Raw genomic sequence first — 13277 nt, forward strand, 5'->3', positions numbered from 1 at the left:
GCGCTGGGGCGGCCCATGGGCGCGCGGGGCGGGGCAGGGGAAAGCGACCGCGGGCGACGCGGGGTCCGTGCGGTGCTGCCCGGCTGCCGGCCCCGGCGCGGGGGGAGGCGGCGTGCCTGAAGGCCGCGGGGGTGCCGGGGGAGGGAGAGTCCTGCAGACTTGCTTAATCCCAGCACGAGCGGGCAGGCGGCGAGGCGCGGAGCCGGGTGGGTGTCAGCCCGGCCCGGGGCTCTCCCGCGGCAGATGCGGCCCGACTTTAACGGGAAAACGGCACGGGGGAGCGGCCTCCGAGGCGCCGCTCTGGCGGGGAGGATCCGGTCTAGGTGGCATCTCTATGATCCCGGATGTGGTTGCGCCGCGGAGGGCGGGCGCGCTCTCCCTGCCCGGCCTCTCTATGGTGACTTTCCGGGGGGAAGGGCCGCCGCCGGCCCCGCGCGCCTGCGTGAGCCGGGCCCGCTGCCCCCCCGCCGAGGCCGCTGTCCGACGCGGTGAGCGGCGCCGGCTGCCAGCGCTCGCGGCGGCGCCGCCGGTGCGGAGGAACGCGCGCGCCCCGCCCCCCTGGGCCCCCGCCGCGCCGGGGGGGCCGCGCCCCCGCCCCGCTGCGCCGCTGGCATCCCCGGGGCTCCGCGGCGGCAAATGGTGGGGCCGGACGATGCCGGGGCTCCGGGCGGCGCAGCCGTGCTTCCCGCGGGCCGGCAGGAGGCGGCGGCGGCGGCGGAGGAGGCGGAGGAGGAGGAGGACGGGGAGCGGGATGGGAGCCGGGGCTTGAGCCGGCGGAGCGGCGGGCCGGGACAGGAGCGGCTGCTGCAGCGGTACCTGGCGGCCCTCGGCCCCGCTGCGGCGGCGGGTGGGAAGCGCTGCCCGGAGAAGCCCGCCAACGGGGCCGCCTACGCCGTGGGCCCCCGCGGGAGGATGACCAACGGGGATGTCGGCTTCCTGCTGCTGCCGTCGCCGCCCCCTCGGGCAGGACGGGATGAGCCGGGGCCGGGGGAAGAGGAAGCGAAACTGCAGAACGGGGGCTTCCTCCCCTGCCCCTCCGGCCCGGGGACCGGCGGCGGCGTCCCCGCGGGAACCGCCTTGGAAGAGCCGCTGAGGAGCTGCCGGCTGCGGAGCGAGGCGGAGCGGCGCGGGGGGGCGGCGGCCGGCAGCCCCCTGCCGCCCCTCGACCCGGGGGACGACGCCGGCAGCCGGGCGCAGGCCGCCCCCGGCGTGCGGACCTCCTGGGGCCGGGCGGAGCCCGCCGCCCTGCCGCCGGCGCCCCTCGGCTTCACGGACGTGAACCTCAACTCCCGCAACACCTACGAGGTGAGCCGCTGCCGCAGCGCCCCGGAACACCTGCCCCACGGAGGGACGGCGCCCGCGGCCCCGGCGCCGCCGCAGGAGCCGGCGGAGAGGGCCCGGCGGGCGGGAATCGCCGGCGCCGGCAGCAGCTTTGCCGAGTTCTTCACCAGGTAAAGGAGAGGGCGGCGGCGGGGCCGGTACCGGCGCCCCGGCAGCGCCCGGCCTTGAGCCTGGGGTGGGGGTGCGGGGATACCCCGCGGGGCGCGGGCGGGCTGGGCGGGGGGAGGGTCTGCCGGGCCAGTTCGCGGGGGGTGGCGGGGTTGGCTGAAGGACCGTGTCTGAGGTCAGCAGGGTCTTGCTGCTGGTCAGGTGATGGGCGATTCCAACCCGGAGGGGCTCTTCGGCCACCGAGTAAATATTGCTACAGGGAGGAGGAGGCGTTGGGCTGGGCGGAGGGTAAGGCGATAAAGGTTCTTGCTGCTACAAACTATATGGACTTCAGACTGGAATTTGTTTCCTGTGCCAGAGCGTTTCTCAGTCTGAACGAACGGTGGTAGTGATTAAACCGATGGGGGAAAACTGTTGGTGTTGGAAGCTATGCTCGGGCAATTCTGGGACTCATCGTGAAAGTTGGAAAGTTTTTGCTACCTGTTGACAGTGTCGGTACAGTGTTGACAGTGTCGGTACAGTTTACGGGTTCATTCCAAAGTGTCGTGTGGAAAGCTTCAAGGACTACGGTTTGTGCCCAAATTGATTGGGCTTCTGTTAACTTTCTAGCACAAAGGAAAACTTTAGGATATCCAGATTCATTACCTGGAGACTCTGTAGCATCACTCACTCTAACATACTACACAGGAGATGCATCTCAGGTATAATAGTCTATAGCATACTCTATATTACTTATGTACAAAGAGAACAGTTTAATTTCCAAATTTCTAACAGTTTTTATTCTCTAAAACCCTGGGTTATGGTTATTGTGTGACAGTCACTCTGATTAGCACAGTGGGTCTCTAAGTGTTTTGGGAAGGCAGAATAAGATTAAATTTATTAACTGAAGAACTGATATAGGAGAAGTTTGATCTCAAAGCAGGATCCCAAATTGAGAAATAGGCTCCTTCTGCCAACCCTCAGGAAAGGGTGGATGGATTTCTGCCCGAGGATAAGGATAGTGGCAGTTGCAGGGTAAGTTTGATGCGTCTGCTTTGTTTCAAGGATAGGTTGAGATGTCCCTCTATTCCTGCTGTTTCTTACTAGTGTTCTTCCTTCACACACCTTTTTAAATTTTTTTTTTCCCCTACATGGTATGCGGACTGTAGTACACTGCCTTCCCTTTGCTTCATTACTTTAACACTTTGACTGGGAACACTGATACTTGCTTTTTGCCCCAGAGCAGTAGCCTGGTGGAATTCTGGAGGATTTTTCTCATAGAAAAGACTGAATATGGTGTGCAGCAGAAGTTGTTGTCAATATACAGTGGTGTTTGCTGTTTTGAGTGAAGACTTGGGTAATACATGGAAAAAGTTAATTACTTATATCATGGCAAAAGCTATAGTGCTGGCACCTCAGTGAAAAAAAGGATTTGCCAGAGAGCCAATTTCATAGCGCCTGACTGGCCCGGCTGGCTGTGCCTCTTTGTATACTTGGCCTGGTGACCAATATTGGCCTCGGAGACTTTACATTCAGCTCTGCCTATATGTTCATAAAAGTGCTTTAGTTACAGCTGATTTCATCTGAGCAGAACAAAATGAGATCTCCTAATAAGAACCACTTTCAATGATTTTTTTTTTTTTTAAAAAAAAACAAACCCAAACTTCTCTTCCTTGAAAGATCTGTCTCTAGATACAGTAACACTAGAGTTCATAGTCTCCATTCCTTAGAAAAGTGGTAATAAAACTTTCTTTTCATCATTTTTTTGAGTAGTTAGTTCTTGTCTTCTGAACTATTTCTGATACTTTAAAAGCTTAGACTTTTCACTTTTTTTTTTTAAACTGCTCAGGTTCAGTCAAAACTGACAGTTGCTTTTGTAAGTGGATTTTTCTCTGGTTCTTAGAGAAGTATCTTGGCTCTCAAGTAATGAGGACTCAAATCATATAAAAATTGTCCTGTGATTGCACGTTGGCAGCAACTATACTTCCTTGTGAAGCTTCTAAGCAGATGGTTGCTTGTATTTTTGAATGAGCACAGAGCCATAATGATGTTGCTCCCCAAAGTTTAAGTTGTACCTGATGGCTGTGTTCTATCGAAAGTACTTGCTAAGAGAGAACAACTCATTCATGTTTTGTCAGAATGTGTACCTGTTCCCACAGTGTATGAGAAAAGGTACTGGATATGCTAAACATGGGTAGCTCAGCAGCCTGAAGCATCTTATAGAGGATGTTTCACACTTGTAATGCTCTTTGTCTAGTTTACAAACTGTCTAAATTTTGGTAGCTTGCATTGTTTTTTCTAATAGTCATGATTATATGGAAATTCTTTTAAAAAGTAGACCTTGCTGTTACTTAAAAACTGAGAGAAGGCAAATGGGATGTCCTACTGCCCTCAGTGTGAAAGCTTCATTGTTGTAATTGCCTGGTCAGACAAACTGTTTGGTCATGGCAGATCTGGGTTAGGAGGCTGCTGTTTCCAGCTGCTTGTTCCCAGCTCTTCAGTTATCAGACTGGTCTGCTTCGCAGTTCTTTGAAATCATCCATGTTAATTGTCTGTCTTCATCTCACTGAACTGGAGGAGAAACCGATAAGGTGAGGTAGGGGAAAAAGCAAGCGGCTGTCAACAGCAGCATCTTACTTGAGCTCTGTGACGGGGAGCATGGTTGTGTCCTCAAGATTATTGGTAATAATTATTCTAAGGTCATGCAAAAGTTTACATCAATGATTAAAACTTTTTTTCAGGTATTAGGTGTAATATTTGGCCCTGGGATCTAAGTTGTATTTATGCCAAATTAGTAAGCCTGACAAATCAACGCTAGCAATTTTTAACTGAAAAATAATTGGTTTTGCTATCTTTTTGTTCTACATCTTTGTTTCTCCCAGCATGTGAAGTGGGATGCCTCAAGTAAATCAGAGGTGTGTGGAGCAGAGTGCAGTGACAAGGAAAATTGCATGACTATGGTCACTTGTCTCCACTGTGCTTCTGTTATGGTCAGAGTATTAAGTGGCTACTTGAAAGTCACCTGTCACTGCTTCATAATCCTGTGTATGATTCATAATACAGTCATATGTGGGCACTGTTCTTATGGTTTGTGGTCTTACATAGCAGCGTACAAGTGCAAAGTTCTGTTCTTGGATTATTTGATCACTTTTGGGTAGCCCCAGTGGATTGCTGTTGGGTACAGAATGGTTCAATGAGCACGCCTGTTGTGTGGACGGTAGATTTAAAGCCATGATGATTACCTTGATTGCATTATGCTTTATCCCCCAAAGCAGCACACACAGAGCAGGACAGTAGCAGCAGTGAGTATTCCAGGGCTCAGATAAAGCCACGGTGATTCTGAACCTCCTTTAAAGATGAACTACACTTCATAATTCTACATGTATGTACTGGACTTGTGTACTGTTCCTTTCTGAATTGTGTATTTGCTGCATAAATTTAGTTATCTGGTAGTTGGCAAAGTTTCTCATTCTTGGATTCAAAGCATACTGTTGATAACAGCAGTGATACTTACTTTGTCGTAGTAAAGCACCATTTTCGCAAATACTCGTTCTCTAGAATTCATTTAACAGGTTTTCCTGATAAAATCGCAGAGAGCTTAATTCGTAACTTCCACTTCTCACAGGTCTTTATGATTTGCTGTGAGTGATAGGTGTAAGGGGTTGTAAGCATGTATGGTAGCTGGCACCTGGCACACATATGCTTATAAAAACTGTCTTTAGTCTCATCCTTCCTTCCTCAACCAGAACACTTGTGCTTATTGTCCAGAAGTTTTGAAAAATCTTCACTCAGAGTTGATGGCAAGTTGAAGGGAGTCAGTATATGTAGGAACAATGAACTGAGGAATCACTGAAGCCCACATTTTTTCTCCCTCTTTGTAAACACAGTTCTGTGGTTCAGTAAGTAGGTAGTTCTTCAAAAGTTGGTAACCATCTTGTTCCTACAGATGTCCTTGACAAAGACTGTAGAGGGTTGCAGAGATTCACTTCCCTGAGTATTGTTACTTGTGTATGTAGTAATGTCTCTGGATCTGTAGTTTATATTTCAATTTATTACTAAGTAGCACTTGCAGCTCTTTGAGCTATGTAGCCATATTCCTAGCCTCCAGTTACATCTTGTGACTGTTTAATGAATCAATGTTTCTCTTTGTATACAGAGTTTGTCCCTTTCACAAATCAGCATGAAACTTCAGGGGATGTACTGTGCATCAGTGGGGAAGAAATGGGGTTTTGGTCAAAATGAGAGTCAAGTGGGGAATGAGCTGGCCTAGTTAGGACAGATCTTCTGAACCTTCTGTTTGTGTAAAGATCAAAGAACAGATTGATGGGGGCACTTCATGATGCTTCATTTATATTTTTATATTGCCTGTGCCTATATCTTGGTCAGTTCTTGCTGACATCCTGGAAGACTTGTGTGTGTGTTTTTGATTCCCTCCCCCCCCCCCCCCCCCCCCCCCCCCCGGGAAAAAAGAAATGTACTGAGTGCCTCTAACAGCTCAAGGAAATATACTGACAATATATTGGAAAGATAATTGGAGAGAAGAGCTAAGGGAATAGAACAAAGCTACTGCCCAGAAATTGGGAGGGCACCCTTTACCCTCCTGTCTTTGTCAGACCTAGTTTTTTGATTTCTCTAAGCAATCTTGTAACTTAAGTGAACAAATAGATACTTAAAATTGATTTGAATTAAAGCTGACTGGAGAAAGTAGGTAAGAGCACCTGGACCCAAATCTGTGGCTAACTTCAAAAAGTCTTCCTTTTTCCTGAGCTGGAGACATAATTAACTTGATATAAATAGGGAAAAGCATTCATATTATCAAAATGAGAAGCTTTTCTGGAGATTATTCATTCAGTGTTTGCTAAGAATGATTTATTTTTGAAGTTGTGTTGACATGTTGGCCAGTTTCTGTTTCAGTCATATGAATAACATGTATAATGACAACTTCAGTAAATGTAATCTCCAAAGTAAAACGAACTAACAAACTTTGAAGATGAGTGCTGAGCATTTTATTATTTTTTTGGCTCCCAACTTTTTTATAACAGTGTACATAGAAAAGTTTACCCAAATTGTATAAACTTTTTATTTGTAAACAGGTCAAGGAAATAGCTGCATATCTAAAAGTTTTTTCACGGGTGTGGACCCCACTGTAGAAAATTAAATCTATATGACAGCAGCCTTGTTTTTATTAGTGAATCAGTTCCAGCTCCTGTTTTAAAGAGTTTTGTGTTTCTAAAAAACATTAGGAATGGTGTTTCATTGTAAGTATGTAAGATGCTGTGCACCTGTATAGCGATTTTGGCTAGGATGTCTGTTGAGTAGCAAACTGAAGCTAAATTTCAGGTGTGCAAGTGGAAGAATCGTATATTGATCTGGATAGGTACCAGATCGCTCTATTGCTCCAACTTCTGTCTGCAGCCCATCTTCCCCCCCGCCCCAAGCAGACTAAGTAGATGTTACTTCTAAGACCTTAGAGCCATATGTATAATCTTTACCAATTTAAATTATCCAAATATTAGCAGTTTCTCTGCTCTCTTTGGTAGAGTGTGCAATATTCTACATTGGTACAGATATTTGCACTGGGGGTTTTATAATCCTAATGGGATTTTTCCTGAAGTAAGTTCTCCTTAAAGTAATTCTGTAGGTTTTGGGGCATTTTGTGTTTGTTTTTTTCAGGCCAGGCAGCTGAAACTGCTGTTCAGTGTGCAACAAACCCTTGGAGTCATAGCTTGTTTTGCTAAGGGGTGTTTTACAGAGGCATTTAAACTTAACCTGAAAGTATCTCTCCCCACCATTTTGCAGAAGGCCTTGTCTTATTCCTTGGTCTCTTCTGCTTATTTTGTCACAGAATTTATGACAGACTCAATATACTGAGAGTAGTGTGACAAAGTGAATGGGACCTCTCTCTTCTGAATAGGCTGTGACTAAAAGGAGAATGTTTTATATGGAAAACAACCACCAAAGGAGGTTGCTTTAATCACAGCTGGCCTCTGAGAAAATGGTAGTTTTATGCTTTTGCTCTTCTGGCTGTTCAGTTATTCATTAGGCTGTTTTTTCTTGACTGTTTAAGAATAAAAAAGGAGCTTAAGTGGTTTGGTCATGTTCCATTCACATGGATGCAAAAATTGTTGTCTCTTCAGTTTCTGGTAACTGCTGAGATGTTTATGATCTAGATCCTTTTTTATTCCTTATTGGTCTTGTTTGTTGCTCAGCTGGGAAGAGACTAGGTATGTTAGGCTGGGTGGTAGGCATTGCTTTAAGCACCTTGGCCTTGGACTTAGCTGTGCTTCTCAGCCTTTTTATTGTTGTTTTCTAAGGAAGTGAAGCTTGGGCAGTTACTGCCTGATCTCTCTAATACTGCTGCCTGTTAGCCAGGTTCAGTCAAACTCCTCTGCGATTGAGAGTAATCAAATGTAAAAATCCTACAGGTTTTTGAATGATGGCTGAGCATAAGGAGAGCGTGCAAGAGACACTCTGCTACTTTGGCTCTGTACTTGGAGAAACCAGTCAGCAGTGCAATCCACCTGCAGAGCATGTTATTTGTGGCCCAGCACTGGGGTAGCAGTATGAGAGGTGGCTTTATGTTGTGTGGGTGAATTTATGACTTCAGTTAGTAGAAAACTAGTTTTGATGGTCACAGATGAGACTTCTGAGAGCCAAACACTCAGACTGGTGTTCTTGTAATTCCTTTCCTCCTGACCGAAAATAATATCGGTAGCCTACAGGAGGAAGTTCTTTGCAGTTTTTCTCCATGGTACTCCTTTATTAAGAGAAACGATGTGCAGTTTCCATTGTTATATTAGGAACTCTCATTTAATGAGCTTTTGTGTAAGTGAAAGTGTCTCCCTTGATCAGGTAGTATAATAAAAACTGCCTTGTTGGCTCTCCCCGCCTAGGGCACTTTCTGTTGATCTAAACAAACTTCCTGAAGGCCAGTTATAGGAATAGGCAAACTAAGTGATTGTCTGAAAGTAAAAGACAAAAGACACCAGAGATACGGAGAGCAACAAAACATCTGTAGCCACAGAAATGCCGACTTGTAACTGCTGCTGTCACTGAAGTCTGGTTTGATGTGCTGAGGAAGATTCTATGGGAGAAGGGTGATTGTACTTCACACATCTTACTCATGCTCCAAGAACAGCAGACAGAATTGTTGATGGCAACTTCTCTGCTTTCTGTAGCAGGGGAAGCTTGACCCTGGCCAGGTCTTAGACCCTGCAAAGGTCAGTCCTATCTGTATTGCTTCTGTTGCCCAATGCATCCATTAATGCAGGATCTTGTCTGTCTTGCTGCTGGGCAGTAATTAAGCTGTTTGTGTGCTGGATGTCAGAATCCTTTAAAAAATCCAAACAAACCATTAACTTCCAGAAGTATTTGGGAAGTTGGTAGCTGTGAAACGGGAAGCTGTGGAGATTCCAGAGCACAACATATCTCTAATTTGGGCAGCTGAGGGAACTGGGGTTGTTTAGCCTGGAGAAAAGGAGACTCAGGGGAGACCTTACTGTTCTCTATAACTACCTGAAAGGAGGTTGTATCAAGATGGGTGTAGGTCTCTCTTTCTCAGGTAGCAAGTGATAGGGCAAGAGGAAATGTCTTCAAGTTGCACCAGGGGAGATTTAGATTGAGTATTAGGAAAAATTTCTTCACTAAAAGGGTTGCCAAGGATTGAAACAGGCTGCCCAGGGAAGTGGTTGAGTCACCATCCCTGGAGGTGATGGCATTTAGGGACATGGTTTAGTGGTGGACTTGGCAGTGCTAGGTTAATTGTTGGACTGGATGATCTTAAGGATCTTTTCTGATCTATATGATTCTAGCTTTTTGTAATTGTAACCTTTAGGTGTTTTGCAAGTGTTACAACCCGGGACTGGGAGCCCAGGGAGTTGTGAAGATTTTGTGATGTCCTTCCATTAAATTAAGGTGAAATGACACAAAACAGCCAGTTAAGATGTTTTACTTGCAGTAGAAAAAACTTAAACTTGAAAAAGAATGATAAGTGATGTGGTCTCTTATTGATAAATCTATAAGAAAGGAAAGAAAAGAAAGGGAGAGAAGGAGAGTTAAAGAATCTGGATCACCACCCCAGGTTGTAGCATTGTCTCACGTCTGGTAATCTTGGGTGGTGGGTGCACACCCAGCAAAGTTTTCTGTCACTTTTAAAAATTAATTTTATTGGCTGATTTGCATACTAGACAAAGAGAGGCAGATATTCACAAAATCATTTGCATGAGGGACAAGAAAAGGGTGGAGCATGGCTTCTGCCTGTGGATTGAGGGGGAATGGGATGCATTAACCCTTTTGTCCAATTGAGTGGTCAGGATTGCATCCTACCACCTCTACTTTTTTCCTCAGTTTTTGTTTCTTGGATAATTACCTGGTCATTAGCTGGGTCTCATGTAAATGTTTTTTCTTAGGAGTCTTTTAGCTCTTCTTCAAGGCTATTGTTGTAAATTAAAGTGTAGGCATTAACCCAAACATATGGCTTTACTCAGTGTAAGTCTTCCCCCTTTGAGGCTTATCTAGAGAATTTGGCTATACAGCTGTAAGGGAGCAGAGCCCTGAGCCGGTCTCCCTTCCATACACCCTGTGCTTCCCTAGGCAGATAGTTCATTCCTTAGACTAACCACAAAGGCCACAATTTGGCGTTGAGGCTTTCCATGTAGATGAATGTTTGAGGTATTAACTCCTCGGTTCCTCACAGCAAGTTGCTTGCTGTTCTTCAAATTCGGTAGGCAGCTGAGTGGTAGGTTGGGAAATATTTTCCTTGCTTTATAATGGCTTTTTATGGCAAAACTGAAAGAATCAGTTTCTTGCATATTAATATCATCTGTCAGATCAAAAATGGATTATTGTGTTTTGTAGTATTTCTGCAATTTATTACTGAAGCAGTGACATAAAATATATTGTGAATTACTAACCACAGCAGAAACCTGATACATGGAGTGGCTACAAAAGTAGTACAGTAGTACTTTGTAGTACTACATTACACTGTTGAGTAGTGGACAGGCACTCTGGAACCATAAGGGAAAAATTTTAACTGAGGCTTGACCAGGCTACTTGGAATAGTAACATCACCAATTCTTGCGACAGTCTTCAGGATAAAACTCTGCCACCTATTTGAACTTACAGTTAACAGACTTGTAGGCTGTGTCAAAGGCTGAAAATCTTTCTCACCTTTGTCTTGAAAATATATATTGTATAGGGACATTTGGACTATATGTATAGTCTTGATAAAACTGGTGCTTTTGCCTTAACTCAAGAGTGAGTCACAACTAGGACAGTTTTAGGTAGTTTGCTTCATTAGGCTTTACTTTTGTGAGGTACCTTGGTGAGCTGATTGAAGAATTTGCTGTTGTCAGGAAACAAAGGGAATGTCTCTTCCCTGTTTCTGGTATTTATTTGATCCTCTGTGAGCTGCTGTAGCTCATTAAGCTGGTGAGTGAAAAAATGTGGATGGTTTTCTGTGGGATTAGTGAGTTGAATTGACTTGCAGGGTATGGAGAGTCCTTGGAATCAATGCAGCAGAAGTGAGTGTGGGACATCACTGGTGCAAGGAAGAGAAATGGGCTTCCCCTTAGTGGAGCTGAAACAGCTTAACCGTTATGTGCAGGTGTGGGAGGAAGGTGTTGCTGCTTAACCAGCTGTGGCTCTGCTGGAGTAGATATTCCTGTCCCTGCAAGAAATAGCACAATATCTGTAGTCATCTGGGAGAAATTCTCTGCTTCTTGCAGCTGTCATCTAGGATTTTGGTTTAGATTCTGTGGTCAGGTGACATTTGGTTATTACAGAAGATTGACTATAGTGTTTGGTGTGGTGTCAAAATAGCGGCTCAACTGCCTCATTAAATATGAAGATGATAGAATAGTTTGGCAGAGCGCTCCATTTTGCTAGTTCACTCTGAAAAGTAAAGGTGAGACCACACCGATTATCTTCCTTTACTCTTTGTATTTCAGCATTCTGAAATTTAACCATGTCAGTTACTTTGCATGTGTCTGCTTGTTCACATGTGTTTTTGAATGCTTGTACCTATTTGTAAAGCTGACCTGTGCAACAGCTCTTTGTTAAGAGTATAATGTAGACTGTTAAAATACTGTTTGCCATTAAGTATTCTGTACAAAGCATTCTGTAATATTGCTAAACACTTTCAGCTCTTAAAACTTCTCAAGTGTTTGTGTACCCATAGTGAAACTGTTGCCAGCAGTTTGTAAAGCCACTTTGGGACTGGTATCAACTAGGAGCTTGAGCAATAGGGTTGATATAATTTGGTCTCTTCAATGCAGTTCCACAATAGTTCTGTTAATCTTTCTGTCTTCATTGAGAGGCCAGAAACCTCCTCCTTCCCTGCTCCTCAATACTTAGCACCTGCTACTTGACAGTTCATTAGATTTCAGGTATACCTAACTGTGGCTGAGGCTTTAGTTGACCAGTAATATAAACGGAAATGTCATCGCTTCAATTAAAAACAAAACAAAACAAAACACTGCAAGCTTGGTCATATAGAAGATGCATATTCTTTGGTTAGGATTTGTTTCCTTATTTTAATTTTTTTGGGGGATGTAAAAACTTGCTTGTATAGCACAAGACTAGTTTTAGAGTGTTACAGATGCAAATGTTGAAGTTCCTTTGGGGAGGGTGGTTTGGGATATTCTTTGGGTTGTCCTGGTGTGGAGAGAAAGAAGGGGTCTTTGTACTGCTTAAAGGTGCTAAAACTAGAAACATCCTGCAATAGATCTGTGTTTGGGGGTAGCAAAAAAAGAGGAGCTTGTATCTAGCTTTTCCTTGTAGCAAGGGGGTGGAAGGTGTGAACTGCAAAATTGGTTGGGTGACCTCTTCTCCAACACAGGGCAGAACTTGGAAACTTCTGCTCAGAGCAACTGTATAAATGTATTGAATCAAAATGAGTTGATCTTATTCTACATTTTTCGTTTCAATCACTTAGAATATGTAATAAATTCTAAATTTATTAGTGTTCTAAATCTCCATGTTAATAATTTTAAACTAAGCCTAAAACCACTTGCATATTAACATACAAATTAAGGTTGAAATGTGAGAATAAAGGATGAGTTGGAAAGTATATTTGTAAAGCACGAGGTATTTACTCTTAATATTTTTGTTCCTGTCACTTTTCCAGCCATAACTAATAACGTGAGAAAACACTTACGAGCATGTGAAAGTGTGCAAGAGCTATTTGCTCAATGTCATATAATTAAAACAGTGGGCAAGCAGTGACACCCTATCCATTGATCAAAGAAATAACTGCTGTGTGCCTCTGAACATACATTGTAACTGTTTAAACGCTTTTTAATCCCTTCCTAGAAATTGTGTACTCTGTATAAAGTTTAAAATATAGAAATAGAATCCTACTTCTGTTACTGTGCAAGCTTTGTAAGTGGCTAACCAAAAAGGTTTTATTTCCTTTTAATGATTCATTATTTATGTTTAGAGTTAAGTTACGTTTGTTTCTGTATGTAAATAATTGAAAAGTCTTGTTTAAAGCAGAGGAGCTAGTAGTGTAAAATCTGTTTTTTCTGCTGTTATTTCCAAATTGTTGCATGTAAGACCTTAACAGAATGGACAAGACTTGAGTATGAAGAAAAATTCTATTGTGTTCTTAAGCAGCTTTCATGTTTTATATATGGTAAAAACACGCAAATGTGAATGTAGTAATTCTTGTTGTGTACTCAGGTAGTCATGAAGGAATATGGAATCACAGGCTTGCAGGGGTCTTCAGAATTTGTGCAGACTGTTCTGAAAGTATGGCTTTAAGTCAAAATTACTAATTTTAATGCTATACCAGTAACAATTCTTAGGACATACCTCTGACTCCTCACGATATAGCTCTCTGGATAAAGATT

The 13277-nt window shown here is 44.5% G+C and overlaps 1 protein-coding gene across 4 annotated transcripts in view; it reads left to right on the top strand.

Annotated features, from left to right (window-relative positions):
- Positions 1–394: 394 nt before the first annotated feature.
- TBC1D12 (TBC1 domain family member 12) overlaps positions 395–13277 on the top strand; it is a 46011-nt gene continuing 33128 nt past the window's right edge. Inside the window, exons 1-2 of one of the 4 annotated variants that reach the window (XM_074907437.1) lie at positions 395–455; positions 494–1451. In XM_074907437.1, the coding sequence (XP_074763538.1) occupies positions 395–455; positions 494–1451 (1019 nt within the window). Of the gene's footprint in view, positions 456–493; positions 1452–13277 lie in introns of those variants that run through there. The other 3 variants (XM_074907439.1, XM_074907440.1, XM_074907438.1) reach the window with 3 other exon arrangements.

The sequence above is a fragment of the Athene noctua genome, chromosome 5, assembly GCF_965140245.1.
Source record: "Athene noctua chromosome 5, bAthNoc1.hap1.1, whole genome shotgun sequence".
NCBI lineage: Eukaryota > Metazoa > Chordata > Aves > Strigiformes > Strigidae > Athene > Athene noctua.